Source organism: Rhamphochromis sp. 'chilingali', assembly GCF_963969265.1.
Source record: "Rhamphochromis sp. 'chilingali' genome assembly, chromosome: 8".
NCBI classification, from domain to species: Eukaryota; Metazoa; Chordata; class Actinopteri; order Cichliformes; family Cichlidae; genus Rhamphochromis; species Rhamphochromis sp. 'chilingali'.
The window spans coordinates 7,642,354-7,661,273 of NC_137935.1; the positions used below are offsets into that span (position 1 = coordinate 7,642,354).

General features: G+C 39.5%; 1 protein-coding gene across 4 annotated transcripts in view; it reads left to right on the forward strand.

Moving 5' to 3' along the window:
- Positions 1 to 18,920, forward strand: part of arhgap42b (Rho GTPase activating protein 42b) — an 86,562-nt gene that overhangs the window by 13,505 nt on the left and 54,137 nt on the right. For all 4 annotated transcript variants that reach the window (XM_080888960.1, XM_080888959.1, XM_080888962.1 and 1 more), the window contains exon 2: positions 15,638 to 15,733. In XM_080888960.1, the coding sequence (XP_080745086.1) occupies positions 15,638 to 15,733 (96 nt within the window). The remainder of the gene's footprint in view (positions 1 to 15,637; positions 15,734 to 18,920) is intronic.

Genomic DNA, 18,920 nt, shown 5'->3' on the forward strand with positions numbered 1-18,920 from the left:
ATGTTTCTTGAGTTTGCAGGGATTTTTGTGTAGAGGAAGTCTGTCAACTTTAAAACTTATTTTGAACTTAGTGAGGGTTTCAGAAATGTAATTGTTTCATAACCACCATCTTTGCGACTTGGGTTTAAAAGCTTGACATACTAGGAGGAAGTTTCTTGTATTAAACTGAAGCCTGGATCAACTAGAAATTGCTTAATGGATTTTAACATAGTATCAGTGCGTTTTACAGAAAATGAAGTAATAATGTTTGATTTCCTGCTGGGGAAATTGTTTCTTTTTCATGCTTTGGATACTAAAACCCAGGAGGGTGTTAATTTGGTACCTTACATATAAAAGTACCATAATCATGATTATGTGGTTCAACCAGACATAGAAACTATATGTTTTATTGACTGAGATATAGTTGCCACCCCAAAACTAAAAATAACTGAATTGCTCTTGTAGAGTGTATGACTGCTATGACTATCCGTATTAGTCAAGTCCTAATAGTGAAATAAGTATGCAGTGTTTGCAGGAAGACTTTCAGGTTCAAATGTAGTGTTGTCTGTGCTTTGTCAGGCGCTGTCAGCAGATGGAATTTGGTAGTATGAGGTTGCCCTGGAGATGAGATAAAGGTTGTACCCAGGGGGTTTTGTTGTGCGATGACTGACAGCCATAGTCCTTTCTCATATCTCTCACACTGGGCACTAACTGGCGTAGCTTTTCCATCCAGTAACGTCTTGCCTGGGTGGTCAGACTTCTGCTCTTTGATTAAAACCTATACAGGAGGATGGTACACAATACTATTGTTCCTTCAGTTACCTCTTACTGCATTCTCACTCTGAGAAGAATCATTGCTGCAAGTTAAATACTCTAATAGGAAAATTCAGTGCAGTGCAGACTGAGCCAGCTCTGTTCTAGGATGCCCTCTGGACCCAGTGAAGGTGGTGAGTGACAGGAGAACGGCGGCTAAGCTGTCATCCCTGTTGGACAACATCTCCCACCCCATGCAGCAGACTGCGACAGCACTGAGCAGCTCCTTCAGTGGGAGACTGCGGCACCCACGGTGTGGGACGGAGAGATTTCGCAGGTCTTTCCTCCCCACTGCTGTCAGACTCCATAATAAAGACTTTAACTGATCAAGCACACACATCCATACATATGCAATAATACTAAGTGCAATAATCCTTTCTGTCATCGTTGTATTTTTACTCAGTTGTATATAGTATTTGTATTCTATTTTTATCTTATTGTATATTTATTTTATTTTATTCTACTGTATATAGTATTTCATTTTATTCTATTCTGTACAGTTGTGTACTGTATTTATTCTTATTGTATTCTAATTTTTGCCTCATAACTTTTGCACTGTCCACTTCCTGCTGTGACAAAACAAATTTCCCACGTGTGGGACTAATAAAGGTTATCTTATCTTATCTTATCTTATCTTAAAATGTGTGCTGAGTATATAATTAGACAACAATATTTTAAGGTGTTTAATGTAATGAGTAAAATCAGAAGTGGGTTGCTTCCTTTTTTCACCTCCCTTACTCAGGCATCAGTATTTTTTTCTTATACCAGTGTTTCACTTCATGTGGTAACATTTTCAGATTCACGCCTTATACGAGTTAGGCTTGTTCCTCTCATTACTTCTGTGAAAAACATAGCACCATTTCGCTACACAAATTGAAAGCAGAATGCACCAAATTCTTGTTCCTGACAGAATAGGTGTATAAGAATAAGATGAAATATTCAGGGAACCACAGAGACTATAGTTCCTATATACAATGTGTCCTTTGTTCCATATTTTCTTCCTTTCTTACAGAATGAACTACTGATGTTTGGTAACAGTGTTACATGTGATGCATATTATTATATTTTCTTGATATGACCAATACAGAAACTGAATTGCTTTTTGAAGTTGTGAAGACTTTGCATTTATTGTATTTAGTGACAGTCCATTATGCATTGGAGGCTACAACTGCCTTAATTATTCATAGCATACATTCAACAAAGTGCTGGTAGCATTCCTTAGAGTTTTTGATACTTATTGATATATGATAGCTTCACAAAATTGTTACAGATTTGTAACCAACACCTTCATGATGGATCTTGAAATATATGGTACATGGTTGCTTTTCTACTCTACCTGAGTACTCAAAGTACTTTTTACAACTTGTCTCATTCAGCCAAGCACTTCTTTCTGTGCTTTCTAGTACTTTCTATCTAACATTCACACACATTCATACTCAGAGAGCAGCTTGAGGTTAGTATTATGCCAAAGGCATGCAAAGTGGAGCAGCTGAGGATCGGACCACCAACCTTCTGATTAGTATATGACATGCCCTACCTCCTGAGCTACATTCACCCTAATCTAGTGACTGTGGAAGACATTTAAGTTGCAAACTCTGTTTAAGACTATATGAGTTATGTGACACAGCACATTATCCTGCTGAAAGTGCCCATTAGAACATAACAACACTGTAGGTATAAAGGGATGGACACAGTCAGCAACTGCCCAGTTAGGCTGCTGTGTGTAAATGATGTTCAAATTGGCCCAAGAGGCTTAAAGTGGACCAGAAAGCAGCCCTTGTCATTATACCACTAGGAGCAGCTCAAACTGTTCAAGGTACATGTTAGGAGAGATTCGTGCTTTCTACCTCCACCATATGAATGTTACAGCACAAATCAACACCGATGTCATTACCCATATTACAAATTAACATGTTTCCAATGTTCTAATACTATATATATATATATATATATATATATATATATTATATATATATATATTATATATATATATATAAAAAAACACCCAGCACGCCCCTGCGGGCGGTTTATCCTTCAAGCTCGGGTCCTCTACCAGAGGCCTGGGAGCTTGAGGGTCCTGCGCAGTATCTTAGCTGTTCCCAGGACTGCGCTCTTCTGGACAGAGATCTCCGATGTTGTTCCCGGGATCTGCTGGAGCCACTCGCCTAGCTTGGGAGTCACCGCACCTAGTGCTCCAATTACCACGGGGACCACCGTTACCTTCACCCTCCACATCCTCTCGAGCTCTTCTCTGAGCCCTTGGTATTTCTCCAGCTTCTCGTGTTCCTTCTTCCTGATATTGCTGTCATTCGGAACCGCTACATCGATCACTACGGCCGTCTTCTTCTGTTTGTCTACCACCACTATGTCCGGTTGGTTAGCCACCACCATTTTGTCCGTCTGTATCTGGAAATCCCACAGGATCTTAGCTCGGTCATTCTCCACCACCCTTGGGGGCATCTCCCATTTTGACCTCGGGACTTCCAGGTTATACTCGGCACAGATGTTCCTGTACACTATGCCGGCCACTTGGTTATGGCGTTCCATGTATGCCTTGCCTGCTAGCATCTTGCACCCTGCTGTTATGTGCTGGATTGTCTCTGGGGCATCTTTACACAGCCTGCACCTGGGGTCTTGCCTGGTGTGATAGACCCCAGCCTCTATGGATCTTGTGCTCAGAGCTTGTTCTTGTGCTGCCATGATTAGTGCCTCTGTGCTGTCTTTCAGTCCAGCTTTGTCCAGCCACTGGTAGGATTTCTGGATATCAGCCACCTCCTCTATCTGCCGGTGGTACATACCGTGCAGGGCTCTGTCCTTCCATGATGGTTCCTCGTCTCCCTCCTCTTTCTTGGGTTTCTGCTGCCTGAGGTATTCACTGAGCACTCGGTCAGTTGGGGCCATCTTCCCAATGTATTCTTGGATGTTCGTTGTCTCATCCTGGACTGTGGTGCTGACACTCACCAGTCCCCGGCCCCCTTCCTTCCGCTTAGCGTACAGCCTCAGGGTGCTGGACTTGGGGTGAAACCCTCCATGCATGGTAAGGAGCTTTCTTGTCTTTATGTCAGTGGCTTCTATCTCCTCCTTTGGCCAGCCTATTACCCCAGCAGGGTACCTGATCACGGGCAGGGCGTACGTGTTGATGGCCCGGATCTTGTTCTTACCATTCAGCTGACTCCTCAGGACTTGCCTGACCCTCTGCAGGTACTTGGTGGTTGCAGCCTTTCTAGCAGCCTCTTCATGGTTCCCATTCGCCTGCGGGATCCCCAAGTACTTGTAACTGTCCTCTATGTCTGCAATGTTTCCTTCTGGTAGTTCAATCCCCTCAGTTCTGACTACCTTCCCTCTCTTTGTTACCATCCGACTACACTTCTCCAGTCCGAACGACATTCCAATGTCATTGCTGTATAGCCTGGTAGTGTGGATCAGTGAATCGATGTCTCGTTCACTCTTGGCATACAGCTTGATGTCATCCATGTACAGGAGGTGGCTGACAACTGCTCCGTTCCGTAGTTGGTATCCGCAGCCAGTCTTGTTAATGATCTCACTGAGGGGGTTCAGGCCTATGCAGAACAGCAGTGGGGACAGAGCATCTCCTTGGTAGATCCCGCACTTGATGGTGACTTGTGCTATGGGCTTGGAGTTGGCCTCTAGTGTTGTACGCCACATCCCCATTGAGTTCCTGATGAAGGCTCTTAGCGTCCCATTGATGTTGTACAATTCTAGGCATTCCAGTATCCAGCTGTGGGGCATTGAGTCATAGGCCTTCTTGTAATCAATCCAGGCAGTGCACAGGTTGGTCAGTCTGGTCTTGCAGTCTCGGCTGACTGTTCTGTCTACCAGTAGCTGGTGTTTTGCGCCTCTGGTATTCTTGCCAATCCCTTTCTGTGTCCCGCTCATGTATTGACCCATGTGCCTGTTCATCTTAGCCGATATGATGCCTGACAGGAGCTTCCATGTAGTACTGAGGCAGGTTATTGGTCGGTAGTTGGAGGGGACCGGTCCCTTCTTGGGGTCCTTGGGGATCAGGACCGTCCGACCTTCGGTTAGCCATTCCGGGTGTCTCTCGTTAACTAGCAGCTGGTTCATTTGTGCTGCCAGACGCTCGTGGAGTGCAGTCAGCTTCTTTAGCCAGTAGGCGTGAACCATGTCGGGCCCTGGTGCTGTCCAACTCTTCATACTGGAGACCCTTTCTTGGATATCTGCCACTGTGATGGTTACTGGACCCTGTTCAGGGAGGTCGCTGTGGTCTGCCCTCAGATCCACTAGCCACTGAGCATTGCCGTTATGGGTTGCGTCCTTCTCCCATATGCCCTTCCAGTATTGCGCCGTCTCCAGCCTTGGTGGTGCTGTTCTCTTATTGTTCCCTTGCCACTGAGAGTACACCTTTGCTGGTTCATTCTCCTGCCTTCTATCTCTCTGGTGTACCTCCTCAAGCGGCTGGCCAAGGCTGTGAGTCTTTGCTTGGCAGTTTCCAAGGCCTCAGGTATGGACAGCTTGCTGTATTTCTTATGCACCTTCTTTGTCGCACCTTTCTGCAACTCCGTTAGTTGGCTAACCTCCCTCCGTGCTACTTTGATCTTGCCCTCTAGCCTCCTTCTCCATGGAGGGTACTGCCCCTTGTCGCTGTTCAACTTGTAGCCAGGCATCTCACTGATCACTGCTGCCGTATTGTAGATCAGCTTGTTAGTGTCGGTAATCGTGGTTGTAGGTATTGTCCGTAGTGCTGCATTAACATCATCTAGCAGACCTTCTGAGGGTACTTCACGTAATCTTGGTAACCGGCTACGGGGGATCCAGGTTTCAAGCTTGGCCATGATCCTATTTTTCAGGTCAATTCCTCTCGCACTCAACGGTCCTTCTCCTATCGCACTTGGGGCTACGTACCCAATCTCGGGTGGGGGTGATGAAATCGCCCCCCTGACCTGGCGTCCTGACTCCTCCTTGCCGTAGCATTTGTGTTGTACCTCGTCAATCTCTAGCTGTATATATATATATATATATATATATATATATATATATATATATATATATATATATATATATATATATATATATATATATATATCCTGGCCAAAATAGACTGTCTATTTACCAGAATGCCTTACCACTACCCAGTGGTACTACCCTGCCAATTTTGTGAGCCTGTGCCCACTGTAACCTCAATTTTTCTAATCTTAGGTGACAGCAGCCTATTGGGCACCAGTAGCAATGGAGTGTTCATGAAGTCTCTTGACTGGTCTTTTAATTCTTTAGCAGAGTAGATTTTCTTAGCCATGTCTGCATGCCAGATGCATTGAGTTTGCACAGGTGTAACAAATAAACTGTCCAGTGAGTCTGTGCATTTAGATGCAGATTTCCAACAGTAAACATTCATGTTCAAACCAATAAAGCCTGGAATATGTTATGCTGATTACACCTTTACTGTTTCCCTGGGGATAAAACAATTAAGCTGTTCATTTATCTTCCTTTATACTGATCCCCCTGCCATTTATCTTTGCTGCTGCTAGTTTCAGTGGGATGGTTTCTTTGTAAGTGGTTGTGCTATATTTTCTGGAATATACATAGTTATTTGTGCTAATTCCTGATCTTAGTAAATAATGCATTTAAATAGAAAATAAATACATAATTGTTGCGCTAGCTCTCGTTTAAACATTGCCCAAAGTAAAATGTGGTACATTTGTTTTCCCATTGAGGTATAGTTATAAGCAAATCTTACCAGAAAGACTCAAAAGACTCAAATCTTGTTCTTCTACTTCTTTGAGCTGCTTCCTTTAGCGGTTGCCACAGTGGATCAATTGCCTCCATCTCACCCTATGCCTATCATCCACCTCTGTCACACCAACCCTCTGCATGTTCTGCTTGTCTATATCCATGAACCTCCTCAGTGGTCTTCTTCTTTTCCTCCTGCCCGGCAGTTCCTTATTCTATATTCTTTGTTCAATATATCACAATTCCCTCCCCTGCACATGTCTAAACCATCTCAGCCTTGCCTCTCTCTTTGTCTCCAAACCACTCAACCTCAGCTGTCCTTCTGATATACTCATTTCTAACCCTGTCCGTTCTGGTCATTCCTAGTAAAAACCTTAACTTCTTCAAACCTGCTACCTCTCTGCTAGCTCAGCTTCCTGTCTTTTTGTTAGTGCTACTGAATCCAAACCATAAATCATAGCAGGCCTCACTACCATCTAGTAAGCCTTCCCTTTCACATGTGCTGCTATCCCTTAACCACAAATCACCCCTGACACTCATCTCCACCTTGCGCTCTCTTCTTCCATTCTCTTGTGCACTGTCCATCTCCACACCTTGTACCTTCATGGTTACAATTACTCATTCACACACACGTATGTATATTAAAATCTATTTTCACAAGCACATTTATACAAATATCTAATTTATTATAAGATCTAAAGTGTAAATCAATCAATCTTCAAATGAATGTTCATTATATGTGGGTATAAAAAACTGTCAGTCACCTCACCTATAAATATTATACTGAAATACACACAATCACACATATTACACTCTGGTTTCAAAAAGAGCAGTGAAATCAGGTTTATTATATAGACCTTATATTGTTTCCCTAGTCTTTACTTTCTTTGTGCCCACGTAATTCATAACACAGCTGCAGAAACTGAATTGCGAGTTTGACTGCTTTGCGAGTAATAACAATACACACTTTTTAGAGGATATTATTGGTTCACCAGTGGTTTCTTTTTCAGTACTAATTAGAGTGAGTGAGTGAGTAACGAACAAAAGTATTGTAATTTTTATTAGCTATTCAAGCTATTCAGGAAAAGCGCTAAAGTATTGACCAACTTCTGAACTAGTTTGTGCCCAACTACTATGCTTATTATGGGTAATCTAGTAGTTTGAAAAAGGTTGAAATGAAGGACATTTTTTTACCTTTAAGAAAAACCTTAAAAATTGGGAGCTGCTTTATTTATTTACATTGCTGCTCATTTGCTGAGGTATAGTTTTGAGGAGATGCATAACTTGAATGCTAATGCTGAAAATATCCCTTTTTGTTTCAGTTTCATAATTATATATTTTTTTCTACAAAGCTCATTCAAAACCCTTCTTTTTAAGAAGAGCACCCAATCTTTTTTAACAGTTTAATGTTTCCCATGAGCAGCCCATACCTCTGTGATTAAAGAATAGGAAATCAATACAAACTGACTCCATCACATTTACTTTTGATAATATAAAGATTTCAAGTCTGTGTCGACTCTTTCATTTGTTATTAAGCTGAAGTCTGTGAAGTCAGCTCAAGTCAATTTATTTGTACAGGCCAAAATTACATGCAATGGTTTACAGAGATATGAAACATAAAAACACATTAAAAACACGAAATGAAACAGAATCATCAACATGTCAAAGAGACAAAAATGAAAAGAGAAAAAAAATGAAGTACAATGAGCTAAATAAAACCCGTTAAACAGAGACACAGAGAACAAGAGAGAGAGATGGAATGAGAAAACATGCTTGCAAATAATAGTCACTGCAGCTGCATAATTAACATTTCTCTCCCCCATTATGAAACCATTGGACTGAGTAACTGAACATTACCTTTCTGAGCGACAGAAACGCCACCATTTCCTAAACCTTGAGCTCTTCTGAACCTATATTATTTGTAAATTCAGTTATTTTGAGGAGAGAGGAGATTTAGTATTGTTCAAATAAAAGTACATTTGTTCTATAACTATTAAGATTACTCAAGATGTGCCGTATAGTACTAAGGCATCAATCAATGTCAATTACCTGTGCAAATATTATTCAGCTATCAATATTAAGCAAAATGTTTAAAGAAGAACCTCTCTGAAAGTTTCTTGAAAGTATCCACTGACTTTGCTTCCTTAATATTTTGAGGTAGACTGAGTTTGGGGGCAGATTTAATGGATGTCTACAAATTTGGCAGTGGAATATCTAAGAGTGCAGATAAGGTGATATTTTGGTAATATTGCTGAGATGAAAGGCACACTTAATGCGCAGCTTTATGCTCAGTCACTCCTAAATAAGCATGACTCTTAACGTCTGGTTTTATCCTGTATGTTTACTTGCCAAATGAGCGCCTTCAATTTCATTGAGGTAAAATAATTTCCTTTTATCTTCATTAACTTTTATTTATTTATTTATTAATGCCAGTTAAATCCAGGGCTAGAGTTCAGCATATATAGTTGTGTGTCATTGCGTTACAGCAATGGCAACGTTATGGCAATGAATATCGCAGTAGCAGACCAACACACCTGAATTTTTCATCACCCCAAGAAGTGCCATTGGATTCCTGATCTCCACAGCTGAAAAAGAATTTCCTACTGGAGATATTTAATCCGATTCAGGAAATAGCATCATATTAGGAAAAACCTACAAGTAGTCATGATGGTGAATAAAGTAATCAAATTTGCCAAAAGCTAATCATAAATTAAAAACAGCCTTAGCATCATAGTTGGGTGTTAAATCTCTAATTATTATTTTGTTTTATTTATTTTTGTGTGAGGACAGGCTTGAATGCCTTCTGTTTAATGATTGTTGAGACAAAGAAAATAAATACAGTTAAAAAATATACTTTAACCTGGAGAGTGAAGGTTTGCGTTTTATTTCAGCCACACAATTATATTAAAAACAGGAGTGAAATTTGAGAATTGTCTTTAGTGCAGATGAAGAATGTGGTAGGTTAATTTTTTTTTTCTGATATACATATATATATATATATATATATATATATATATATATATATATATATATATATATATATATATATATATATATATATATTCCTCACATTTTCCAGAGGTGTGATGTTCCTCATCTCAAGAGAACAATAGTCTAGGGTTGCCTTCATTATCAGCAGTAATTTTTCAGAAATAATTTCCTCTGGCTTTTCTGACAGCTTTGTTATAAGATGCAACACTTTCTTTACAAGCTAGTAGATGGACTTCTAATTGAGTTTTTCTCCATCTCCTCTAAGCTACTCTGCAGACCCTTTTGAGCTCCTAGATAGCGGTGGTCAACCATGGGGATGATTTAACAGAGCACTTTTTTCCTACTTTGATTGGCATAATTAAATCTAGTAAATTAATTAAAGTGCTATTTCTTGTTAGTCATATCATCAACTGAAGAGTTAGTATTAATTTTGATGTCTGAGAAAATGAGTTCAGATATATTAAGTTCGGTGCTGCTATAAAAGACCCTTTACTTGATACTTTTATGGGTTTTTGACCACAAGGAAAAATAGCACCAAAACACTGTAGAGCAGTATCAGAGAGTGGAATGTTGTAGATATGTACAGCACATATTAAAAACAGAACTGTGTGACCAGGCTCATTAACCAAAATATCCCATGACGTTTTGGCCATTGCTGTTGCCATAGATATAAAGCAATATCAAAAATAATTTTGTCGAGGATTTAAATTCTATTATTTCAGAGTATTCTGATAAGCAGTGAGTAGCTTTTTGAATTGTGGTTTGTGGTTTATTAATTTTAGAAATGAGAACATTGGTTTTGCAAATGAACCAAGAGTAACAACATTGATGTTGAAGCTGAAGAATTAAGACAAAAGGCAAAGACCATATCCTGTAATACCAAAACTTTTGTTGTAATTTTAATGTTGCATTTTCCTGGGTTTTGATAAAGGCTGTTAGGAAACATTACATTCAGGTGACTGTAACATTGGTAGGTTTGGTAAAGGTTGGGTTAATCTGAGCATCAGAGTTAAAAGATCATCCATTATTGATGGTCCTGTGAGCACACCCAGACAACTGCAGCAGGGCATCGATCTGAAATCTGCATTTTTAGAGTCAAAGTGGGAACGATAGTAGCGCATCAATGGCACAATACATTTTCTGAGTTCCTCTCAGTGCTGTTCAGTGCAGCCTCTGCAATATTTACAAGTGGTCGGTCAAACTTAAAACAACATATTTTTATGAACACTTCAGTGTGTGGTCTATTCGAGAAGAGAAGCCTTGCAGTTGTCTTTCTTAAATAGATTGAAATTGAATGACTCAGTGCTGACTGTTAGGGTTAGAATAATATCAGACCTGTCAAGCAATTTCTGTTCCTGTGAAGTTTAGACCCTTTTAGTGAGGATACGCTATTTTGTTCTGGGTAGCCACTATATCTTTTATAAACTGTCAAGCATCCTCTTACAGGCAATTTGCAGCAGAAGATGAAACTCAAAGGTTTGCAACTTTGTAACTTGATGGTTGCTCTTAAACTTTTTTTATTGTATTAAAGATAATTTGGATCCTTCTTAACGAGCAAAATTCAAAGCTTTTTCAAGTATAAGAACAAACTGTATGCAAGCATGTAACCATAAACCTACGTGTGCCATTTACACTTGAGACCTGTAAAACCGCTGGTACTTAATAGTACTTAATGAGTCTTTTATATTTTTAATGAGTCTATTACATAAACACAGTTACTGTATCTGTGTCAAATTTATTTTTCTTTTAACTTTTGAGGGGTTTTTTTTAGGTAAAGACTGTTGAAGAGAGAATAATTAAGGTAAGAAGCAATTAGTGAGTCATTGTCAACAATAGATATGAGAACACTGCATACATTTGAACTGAGTGGGCTGGCAAATAAAAGGCAAAAGGCATTTTAGAATCTTTGCCTTGTTTTGTTTTTAATTATAAATCCAAAAGAAAGTTGAAATGTTGAAATATTCCCTCACGTGCCCGATCTTCACTCATTATTAAAATTTCACCTCAGCAGGCCCACACGTTAACCTTTACGTAACTGAGATATGAAACATATTAGCTTCAGTTGCACAATTAAAAACAGAGTAAAAATAACAACTGCAAGCAGGAATGAGGGAGCCAAGTACTTCCCAATAACAACTTCATGTGATCATGTCAAAAGTAAGGCTTTTTCAATTGGCTACATAATGCTTCTAAGGCTTAACCTGAAGATTATCAGGACTAGTTATGATGGCAAGTCAATTAGGCTGACATGACTAGTTGACATATCTTGACCTTGACACCCCCGCACTTTTACCAGATGCAAGCGCTACTAATTATAAGCAGAAATGTTGAACATTATTTAGCAATACCTTTTTCTTCTAAAATGTATAATATGATCACTTTCAATTTTCTTTGTGCTGTTTCTGCTGCTTGTTAATGTTGGTGACAGGGCTGCAGTTTACCGGATTTCCTTAAAAGCTTGACTTGTATGGTACTTGTTCTGGTGAGGAGCAGAGCCAAAGTTTAACAATATAATGGGTAAAGTAGATTAGATGAAAAGTTGTTGAAAAATGCAATAAACACTGCCACATATATACAGATATACGCAGCAGTGTTCATTGCCATATATGGCATACATGAGATTGCATCTAATTATAACATGACTGTGCAGTTTAGCACAGCTACCAGGTTCCTCCACAATCACTAATCCAACGACACGAGGGAGTGACTGAAGTCGTTCTTTACAGAGCATATTCCAATACAAAATATTGTATTCACGTCTTTTGATTTATTTGTTCCTGTTTCATTTAGGCATTCAGTCTGAGAATTTCTTCACTTTTTTCCTGCTTTTTATGGATGCACTTCCTTTTATTCTGTCTCCACTGCCTGTGTCAACCCGTCTGTAATTCCCTCCTCCACAGAAAGCGCAGAGTGGAGGAGTACTGGTAAATGAAAGATTTTTACCAGAAATACTTTTTATACTTAAAAGTCGACTGACTTGGGTCCACAGGAATTTCCTCAGTCTGAAGATCAGATGAATGATTATTAAGTAAACCACCGAACACACAGATAGAAGTTACTGAATTCATTGAAAAGTTAAGTTTGACGCATCGTGGCATGCTCAAGAAGTAGACATTAAAATGAAGTGACTGCCCCCAGTTGGTGTTCAGAGCTACAAACCAGTCAATTTGATTGGTTGGCATAGATTCTTACAGCAAAGAGACAAATAAGAAGATGGATAAGAACTCTTCTGGTGTCTATGCAGCTTCATTACTTGGCCCACAATTATAAGTGAGTCATGCGCTCGGTTAGCTTTATAGACGTCATCACTGTAGTTACTCTGACCCTTTCATTAAATGCAAAAAAACTGCTGCATTTCTTTCCTCCTTGTGATTTCAGTTGTAACTGTAATTAGATCTTCTCTTGAATCAACGCCCTGATTTCTACCATACATATCATTGGTTTATAGTGTACATCTGTGTGTAAGATGGAAACCAGATTTTAACTGAGTACTGTTTATTTTTGTTTCGTCCAACAGTTTAAAACTCCCTGGTGTAAATGTGAAGGTGTGTATGTCTTTTAATGTGTGAAAATATGGAGAATTTTTGTGTAGCTCTCATCCAAGCTGTTATTTGAGGGAGGAGAAAAATGAAACAATAGTAAGTTGCAAGTTGATGTAGCCTAATTGGGGAAATTAAGTACATTTTTTAATATCCCACATAAACTTTTGAAAACTGTTGACAAGGCAGGCAGAAAAATGTAGATATAAAAAAAACATTAATCAGCTATTAAATCGTTTCGTGCAACTTTTTTTAAGCAGCAACAGAAGTTAAACTCATGGTGAGGTGTCTGTCTGTTCCCATTTAGTTCTTTTCTTTATTCCATGGATCAAAGAGAAAGTGGGAGGTTTTATATAAGGCAGGTAGGGTTCAGGAAATGATAACCTAGTCTTTTTTTCCCATTGAGAGCATTAGATCAGAGACTGTTGAAGCACCTCTAATTCTTGACTGGACATGTTACACTCTGGTTGACTCATCAATCCAAACAAAGAGAAATTGCTCTTGGCTACTTCTGGCTCATTGCTATTAAGTCAAAGGTATAATACTTTGTATGAAGTAAACTTGTTCATAAACTTGTAGTTTTATGCATACAAATTTTAGAGACAAAGAGCTTACAACTGTGCTGCCTGCAGCTCTAACAATGATTGCAGGACGTCAGCCTTGTAACTTTCTGACCGCAGCTTGAATCAATTTTCTTTGTTATTGGATCATATTTGGACCAGTTCACGTGCTAAGCTGCGGTGTTTTGTTTCTCATTGCCACATTTGTAAATATGCCTCCAATCTTTATTGGACTTTAGCTTGCTTCTATTCATCAGCAGTTATTACTAAGGCTTATAGATACTGTTGTCATATAAAAAAATACTATGAAATTCTCCTGCTGTATTGTTAAATTCTTGTGGCTCATTTAAATATTTTAAAAAATTTCCACTGGCAGTCACACGCACTTGTGTTTTCATAGCTGGAAGGTTTTGGAGTACAAAAAATGACAGTACTCTCTGGAGGTTGTCAAAAAAGACATTTGATCAAGTTAAACTGTAGAATACAATAAAATCATAGATTTATACCTAGCAGTGGGGAGTATCCAAGGGTGGAATTGTTCTATTGATTTGTATTTTCTGTGTGGGCTTTATCATTTTTGAGACAAAGGTTAGGCAGTTCATCTGGGCTTATTTTTTCAGATCCAGGTATTATGATCAGGCACCAGTAAATATTGCAAATGTGTGACTGTCAGTGGGCGTGTACATGGACAGACAGCAGTTCATAAAAGTCCATTATTTGGTTATCTGCTGTTATGAATTGTCAAGCTTTATGCTATTGTCAGTTTATATCTGTAGAAGTAGTAGGGCTGCAGTGATTTATCGAATAACTTGAATAACTCAATTAAAAAATATCCTTGACGCAGAGTCCTTCCTTTGATGACTTGGAGACTTGCAGTAGAAATGAATTTAGAGGCCTTTTTTTGCATGCCAGTAAAAATGTACATGGGTCAGTAAAACTCTGAGCCACTGACCTGGGCTGTTAGGCTGGACACTGAATTATTATTATTAATATGTACAGTATGAGAACACCTCTTTTCAGTAACAGGAAACGTTGCATCAAAGCACAGGTCAATCCTCAGTTCTCAGAATGTTAAGATGCTCACTTTTCTTAATTGAAGGCACCACATGCTATTTTAAAGGCTTACAGACCACACTTACTCATTCACTAGCACACTTCAGCGTGCAGGCAAACACAAAGACACATACACATGAACAAACCATTGATCTATCTCATCCATACGATACTTTTAGAAGCATTTTTTGCCTCCTACTAATGTAAGAAAGCCTTTCAAAAAACTGAATAAAGGCTGTTTAATGAATGTTTTCATTTAGTTTGTGTTCAAAAGAGCAGTTGATTTTAAAAGACTTGACTTTTGTCTGTTTTGAATATTAATTGTTGCCCATTAATAAGATAAAAACTAGGCCTATTTATATGCTGATCTTTTATGATGCAGCTGTGGTGCCCGGGGAAATAATTCCTTGCAACTTTACAATAATTAAAGCAATGCTATTGGATGTGGTGGTTATCTTGATATGGTATAACCATATGAAATTTCTGTCATTTGACTATCCACACGTCAGTACAACTTATAGAACTTGTAGCTGTTGTCCTGGGTTCTGCTTTGTTTCCGCTTTGACAACAAGTTCTGGGAGCAAAATTTTGGCACCCTTTACCAGGTGTTGCAAAATCTATTTCCAGTTATTGTGTGGGAAGGGATGGGGCACACGGCTTTTGCTCATAATTGGCAAAAAGATCTGTTATATGAACTGAAATAAACAGCAGAATATGTTTTGCCCGAAGTGTGTCTTGTTTTCAGCAATATGCATCTGCTTGTTCCCATTTTGTGAAAGTGGAAAAGCAAAATAAAGTAAAATCTAGTGCAAAAGCAAAGTCTGCGAATTTTAAATGGTTATTGTGTATAGTCCAAGGAGGTTACATTAAATTTGCATTAAATTACATTACATTTTTCTTTATAATGTACAATAAAATTTGATTCATGTGTCTTCAGTGTGCTTTTCATCTGTGGTATGCCTCATCTGATGCTCAGCCCATCTGATTTTCCAGATCTTTCTGCTGCCGTCCAGAAGTTCTCCCAGTCTCTGCAGGAGTTCCAGTTTGAGTGCATAGGAGATGCAGAGACAGATGATGAGGTGAACATCGGTGAGTCCAGTTTAACAAGGCACAGAGTATTCATCTCCTGCTAAGGTTTCATCTCTTGCATCACATCAATCAGATTTTTTTTTATCTGATTTTTCTTTTATGTTTTAGTTTCTCGTGGGAAAACAGTTGCTGCGCCCCCACATGTATCATGCGGGCACTTGTCTTGTAAAGGTCACATGCTCAAACGATTCGTTTATAGTTAACCTGTATATTAGTAAAAGTAATTAACGAAGAAAGAAAATGCTGTAACACTAATGCTGTTCATTTTTTCAAATATAATCCAGCGTGATCTTAGAATGGGGTTTGGCTTTGTGTATGGATGTTAAGCTTGTCTGCTGTGCATGTATAATTAACACTTACATCACCACGGACTGCCATTTGGCTTTTTCTACCTTTAAAACCCGGAGAGCAGCCAAATGGCTTTTAGCTAAGCTTTAGCTTCAGCCAAGTGGAAGCTAAATTGGCCAGTCATTCATATGTAAATTAGGTTGTTAGCTGGGAATTCTGGAGGGAGGGGAGTGGGGGTGTGTGGATGAGGGGGTGGGGGAGCTGCTAAAAGCTGTGAACTTCCTTTTGTGTTTCATCTTGATGCATTCTCAATCATCCAGGGAAATAAATCTCCAAAAGTCACCAACTTGGAGTGTTTCAGTTTGCCGTCTTAGGGAGAAATCAACACACATGGGTGTAGGTCCTTTGTTGCTGAGATTTATTGATAAAAACAGTACAAAAAACCAACCATTTGTACACATATTTACAAATAATAATAAAAAGTGAGTGAGTACATTTCAACATTATACCAGTGGTCTGATTGATGCCACAATGGAGCAAATCGAGCAAAGACTGATAAGTTCGCTGCAATTTCCAGTGTGTGGGGATCATTGGTCACCAACTGCATCACGTGCTACAACCCTGGTCTACATATCACCGTTGATGAACAGCTTTTCCCATCAAAGACTCGGTGCTGTTTCCTGCAGTATATTGCAAGTAAACCTGACGAGTTTGGGATCAAGTTTTGGGTGGCTTGCGACCTAAAATCCAAGTACATTTGCAATGTCTTCCCATATCTTGGCAAGGACCCCAATCGTCCCACTGGGGAGAGACTTTCTGAAAATGTAGTAATGAGGCTGATGGAACCATTCCTAGACAAGGGCAGAAATGTTACCACGGACAATTTTTTCACATCGCTTTCACTTGCGCAAAAACTTCTTAGACTGAAAACCACCATCCTCGGCACAGTCAACAAGATTCGCAGGGAAATTCCTCAATCCACTAGTGGATTGGCTAGTCATTCATATGTAAATGTGGTGGAGCTTGCAAGAGAGTTGGCTCACTCTCATGTAGCTGAGAAGAAGGCAAGAAAAGAACAGTTGCTTCGGACACAACCCTCCACACCTAGTCCTGGAAAAAGAGCCATGTGTCAGGTCAAACACAAATGCAAGAACAATCATGCCACTGTGCGATGTGTTCACTGCTACAGATACACATGTGGTAAATGCAGACTACAGATACCATGGCAGTGCCAGGATTGTGAGTGATTGCTGAAAATGTTGAAATGTACTCACTCACTTTTTATTATTATTTGTAAATATGTGTACAAATGGTTGGTTTTTTGTACTGTTTTTATCAATAAATCTCAGCAACAAAGGACATACACCCATGTGTGTTGATTTCTCCCTAAGATGGCAAACTGAAACACTCCAAGTTGGTGACTTTTGGAGATTTATTTCCCTGGATGATTGAGAATGCATCAAGATGAAACACAAAAGGAAGTTCACAGCTTTTAGCAGCTCCCCCACCCCCTCATCCACACACCCCCACTCCCCTCCCTCCAGAATTCCCAGCTAACAACCTAATTTACATATGAATGACTAGCCAATTTAGCTTCCACTTGGCTGAAGCTAAAGCCTAGCTAAAAGCCTACCAGCCATTTGGCTGGTGGTGGGTTTTAAAGGTAGAAAGGTAGAAGCCTGGGACTCCTAGTGTTAATGCTATTGATTTGCTTATGATGCTTTTCCTGTATCTTTTCAAGCCTATATGAGATCAAAGGGACTAATTGTGATCAGTGTCAGAGATTAATGAAGGTGCAAACCTCCTAGCCTCCAAGAGGAATATGAAAGCAGCTGTGCAGAGGGCCTCGTTGGCTCTAATGGGCATGACTCCCAGTTTGGCCTCCTCTTCGTCTCCGTTTTTTGCACTGCTCATTATCCCCAGCTTGAGTCTTTCGCTCTGTGGAGCTGTAGACTGCTGAATTACTGTCCATCTGTGAGGGCTAGACTAGATATCGACCTCCTCTACAGGCTGTAATGTTCATCTGAATGCAAAATGAATAGTCCTTTTTTCCCCTCACAAAGCTGTTGTTACTGTGTGATGGCCATGGGTGCAGGAGACCAATTATATTTATTGGAAAAATCCACATCCAAATCTAAACCTCATTAGAATCAAGCACACTTTAATTAGAGACCCTTCCCTTGACTTCCCTTGTAATTAAGAATCTGATCATCTTAGACTCAACAATGGATGTTTTAGCAGCGCACCTGTAACTGAACCTTTTTGGCGATGCATGAAACTGGCACAGGAGAAATGGTTCTGATGACAGTTTCATGCCACGTGTTGGGAAGAATTTGTGTACTGTGTTATTTATAGACGTTGGCAAATTTGTTTGGGCAGCCTTTAATCAGGATCAAAGTAAAAATGAAAATGCAAAATAGTGTTTGTGTGATTTTGTGTCCACGTCTTCAGTATCCTTCCTGCAATACTACTCGGTTCATTCACCATGTCAGGGAGAAAAGGCCACGATTACTATTTGAGGAAAAAAACAGCCTGTTGAAATCAATCTAGTCATCAATGAAACTGAACTTTCTGACTGACATACCTAGACCCTTGTGTGAATGCCAGCCATGATCTTGATGCAGTATTGGTATAGTTCACTTTGATGCTCCTTACTTCCCCACATAACATTGGGATCCTGTATGTGCTGCCAGACAGGTTCATCTGACCTTCTATTGATTTCAGTCTATGACTTCCTGCAGTGACATTCACATTCCAAGCCAGAATGGGGCGAAAAGATTGATGTGGCTATAGAAATTTAAATCTTTAGAAAAGTTACAGCCCCAACTCATAGAAGGTCAATCCTTTAGTCGACAAGAACTGTTCAAATGTGGAATAAGTGAGATGAGCAAAAATCCAG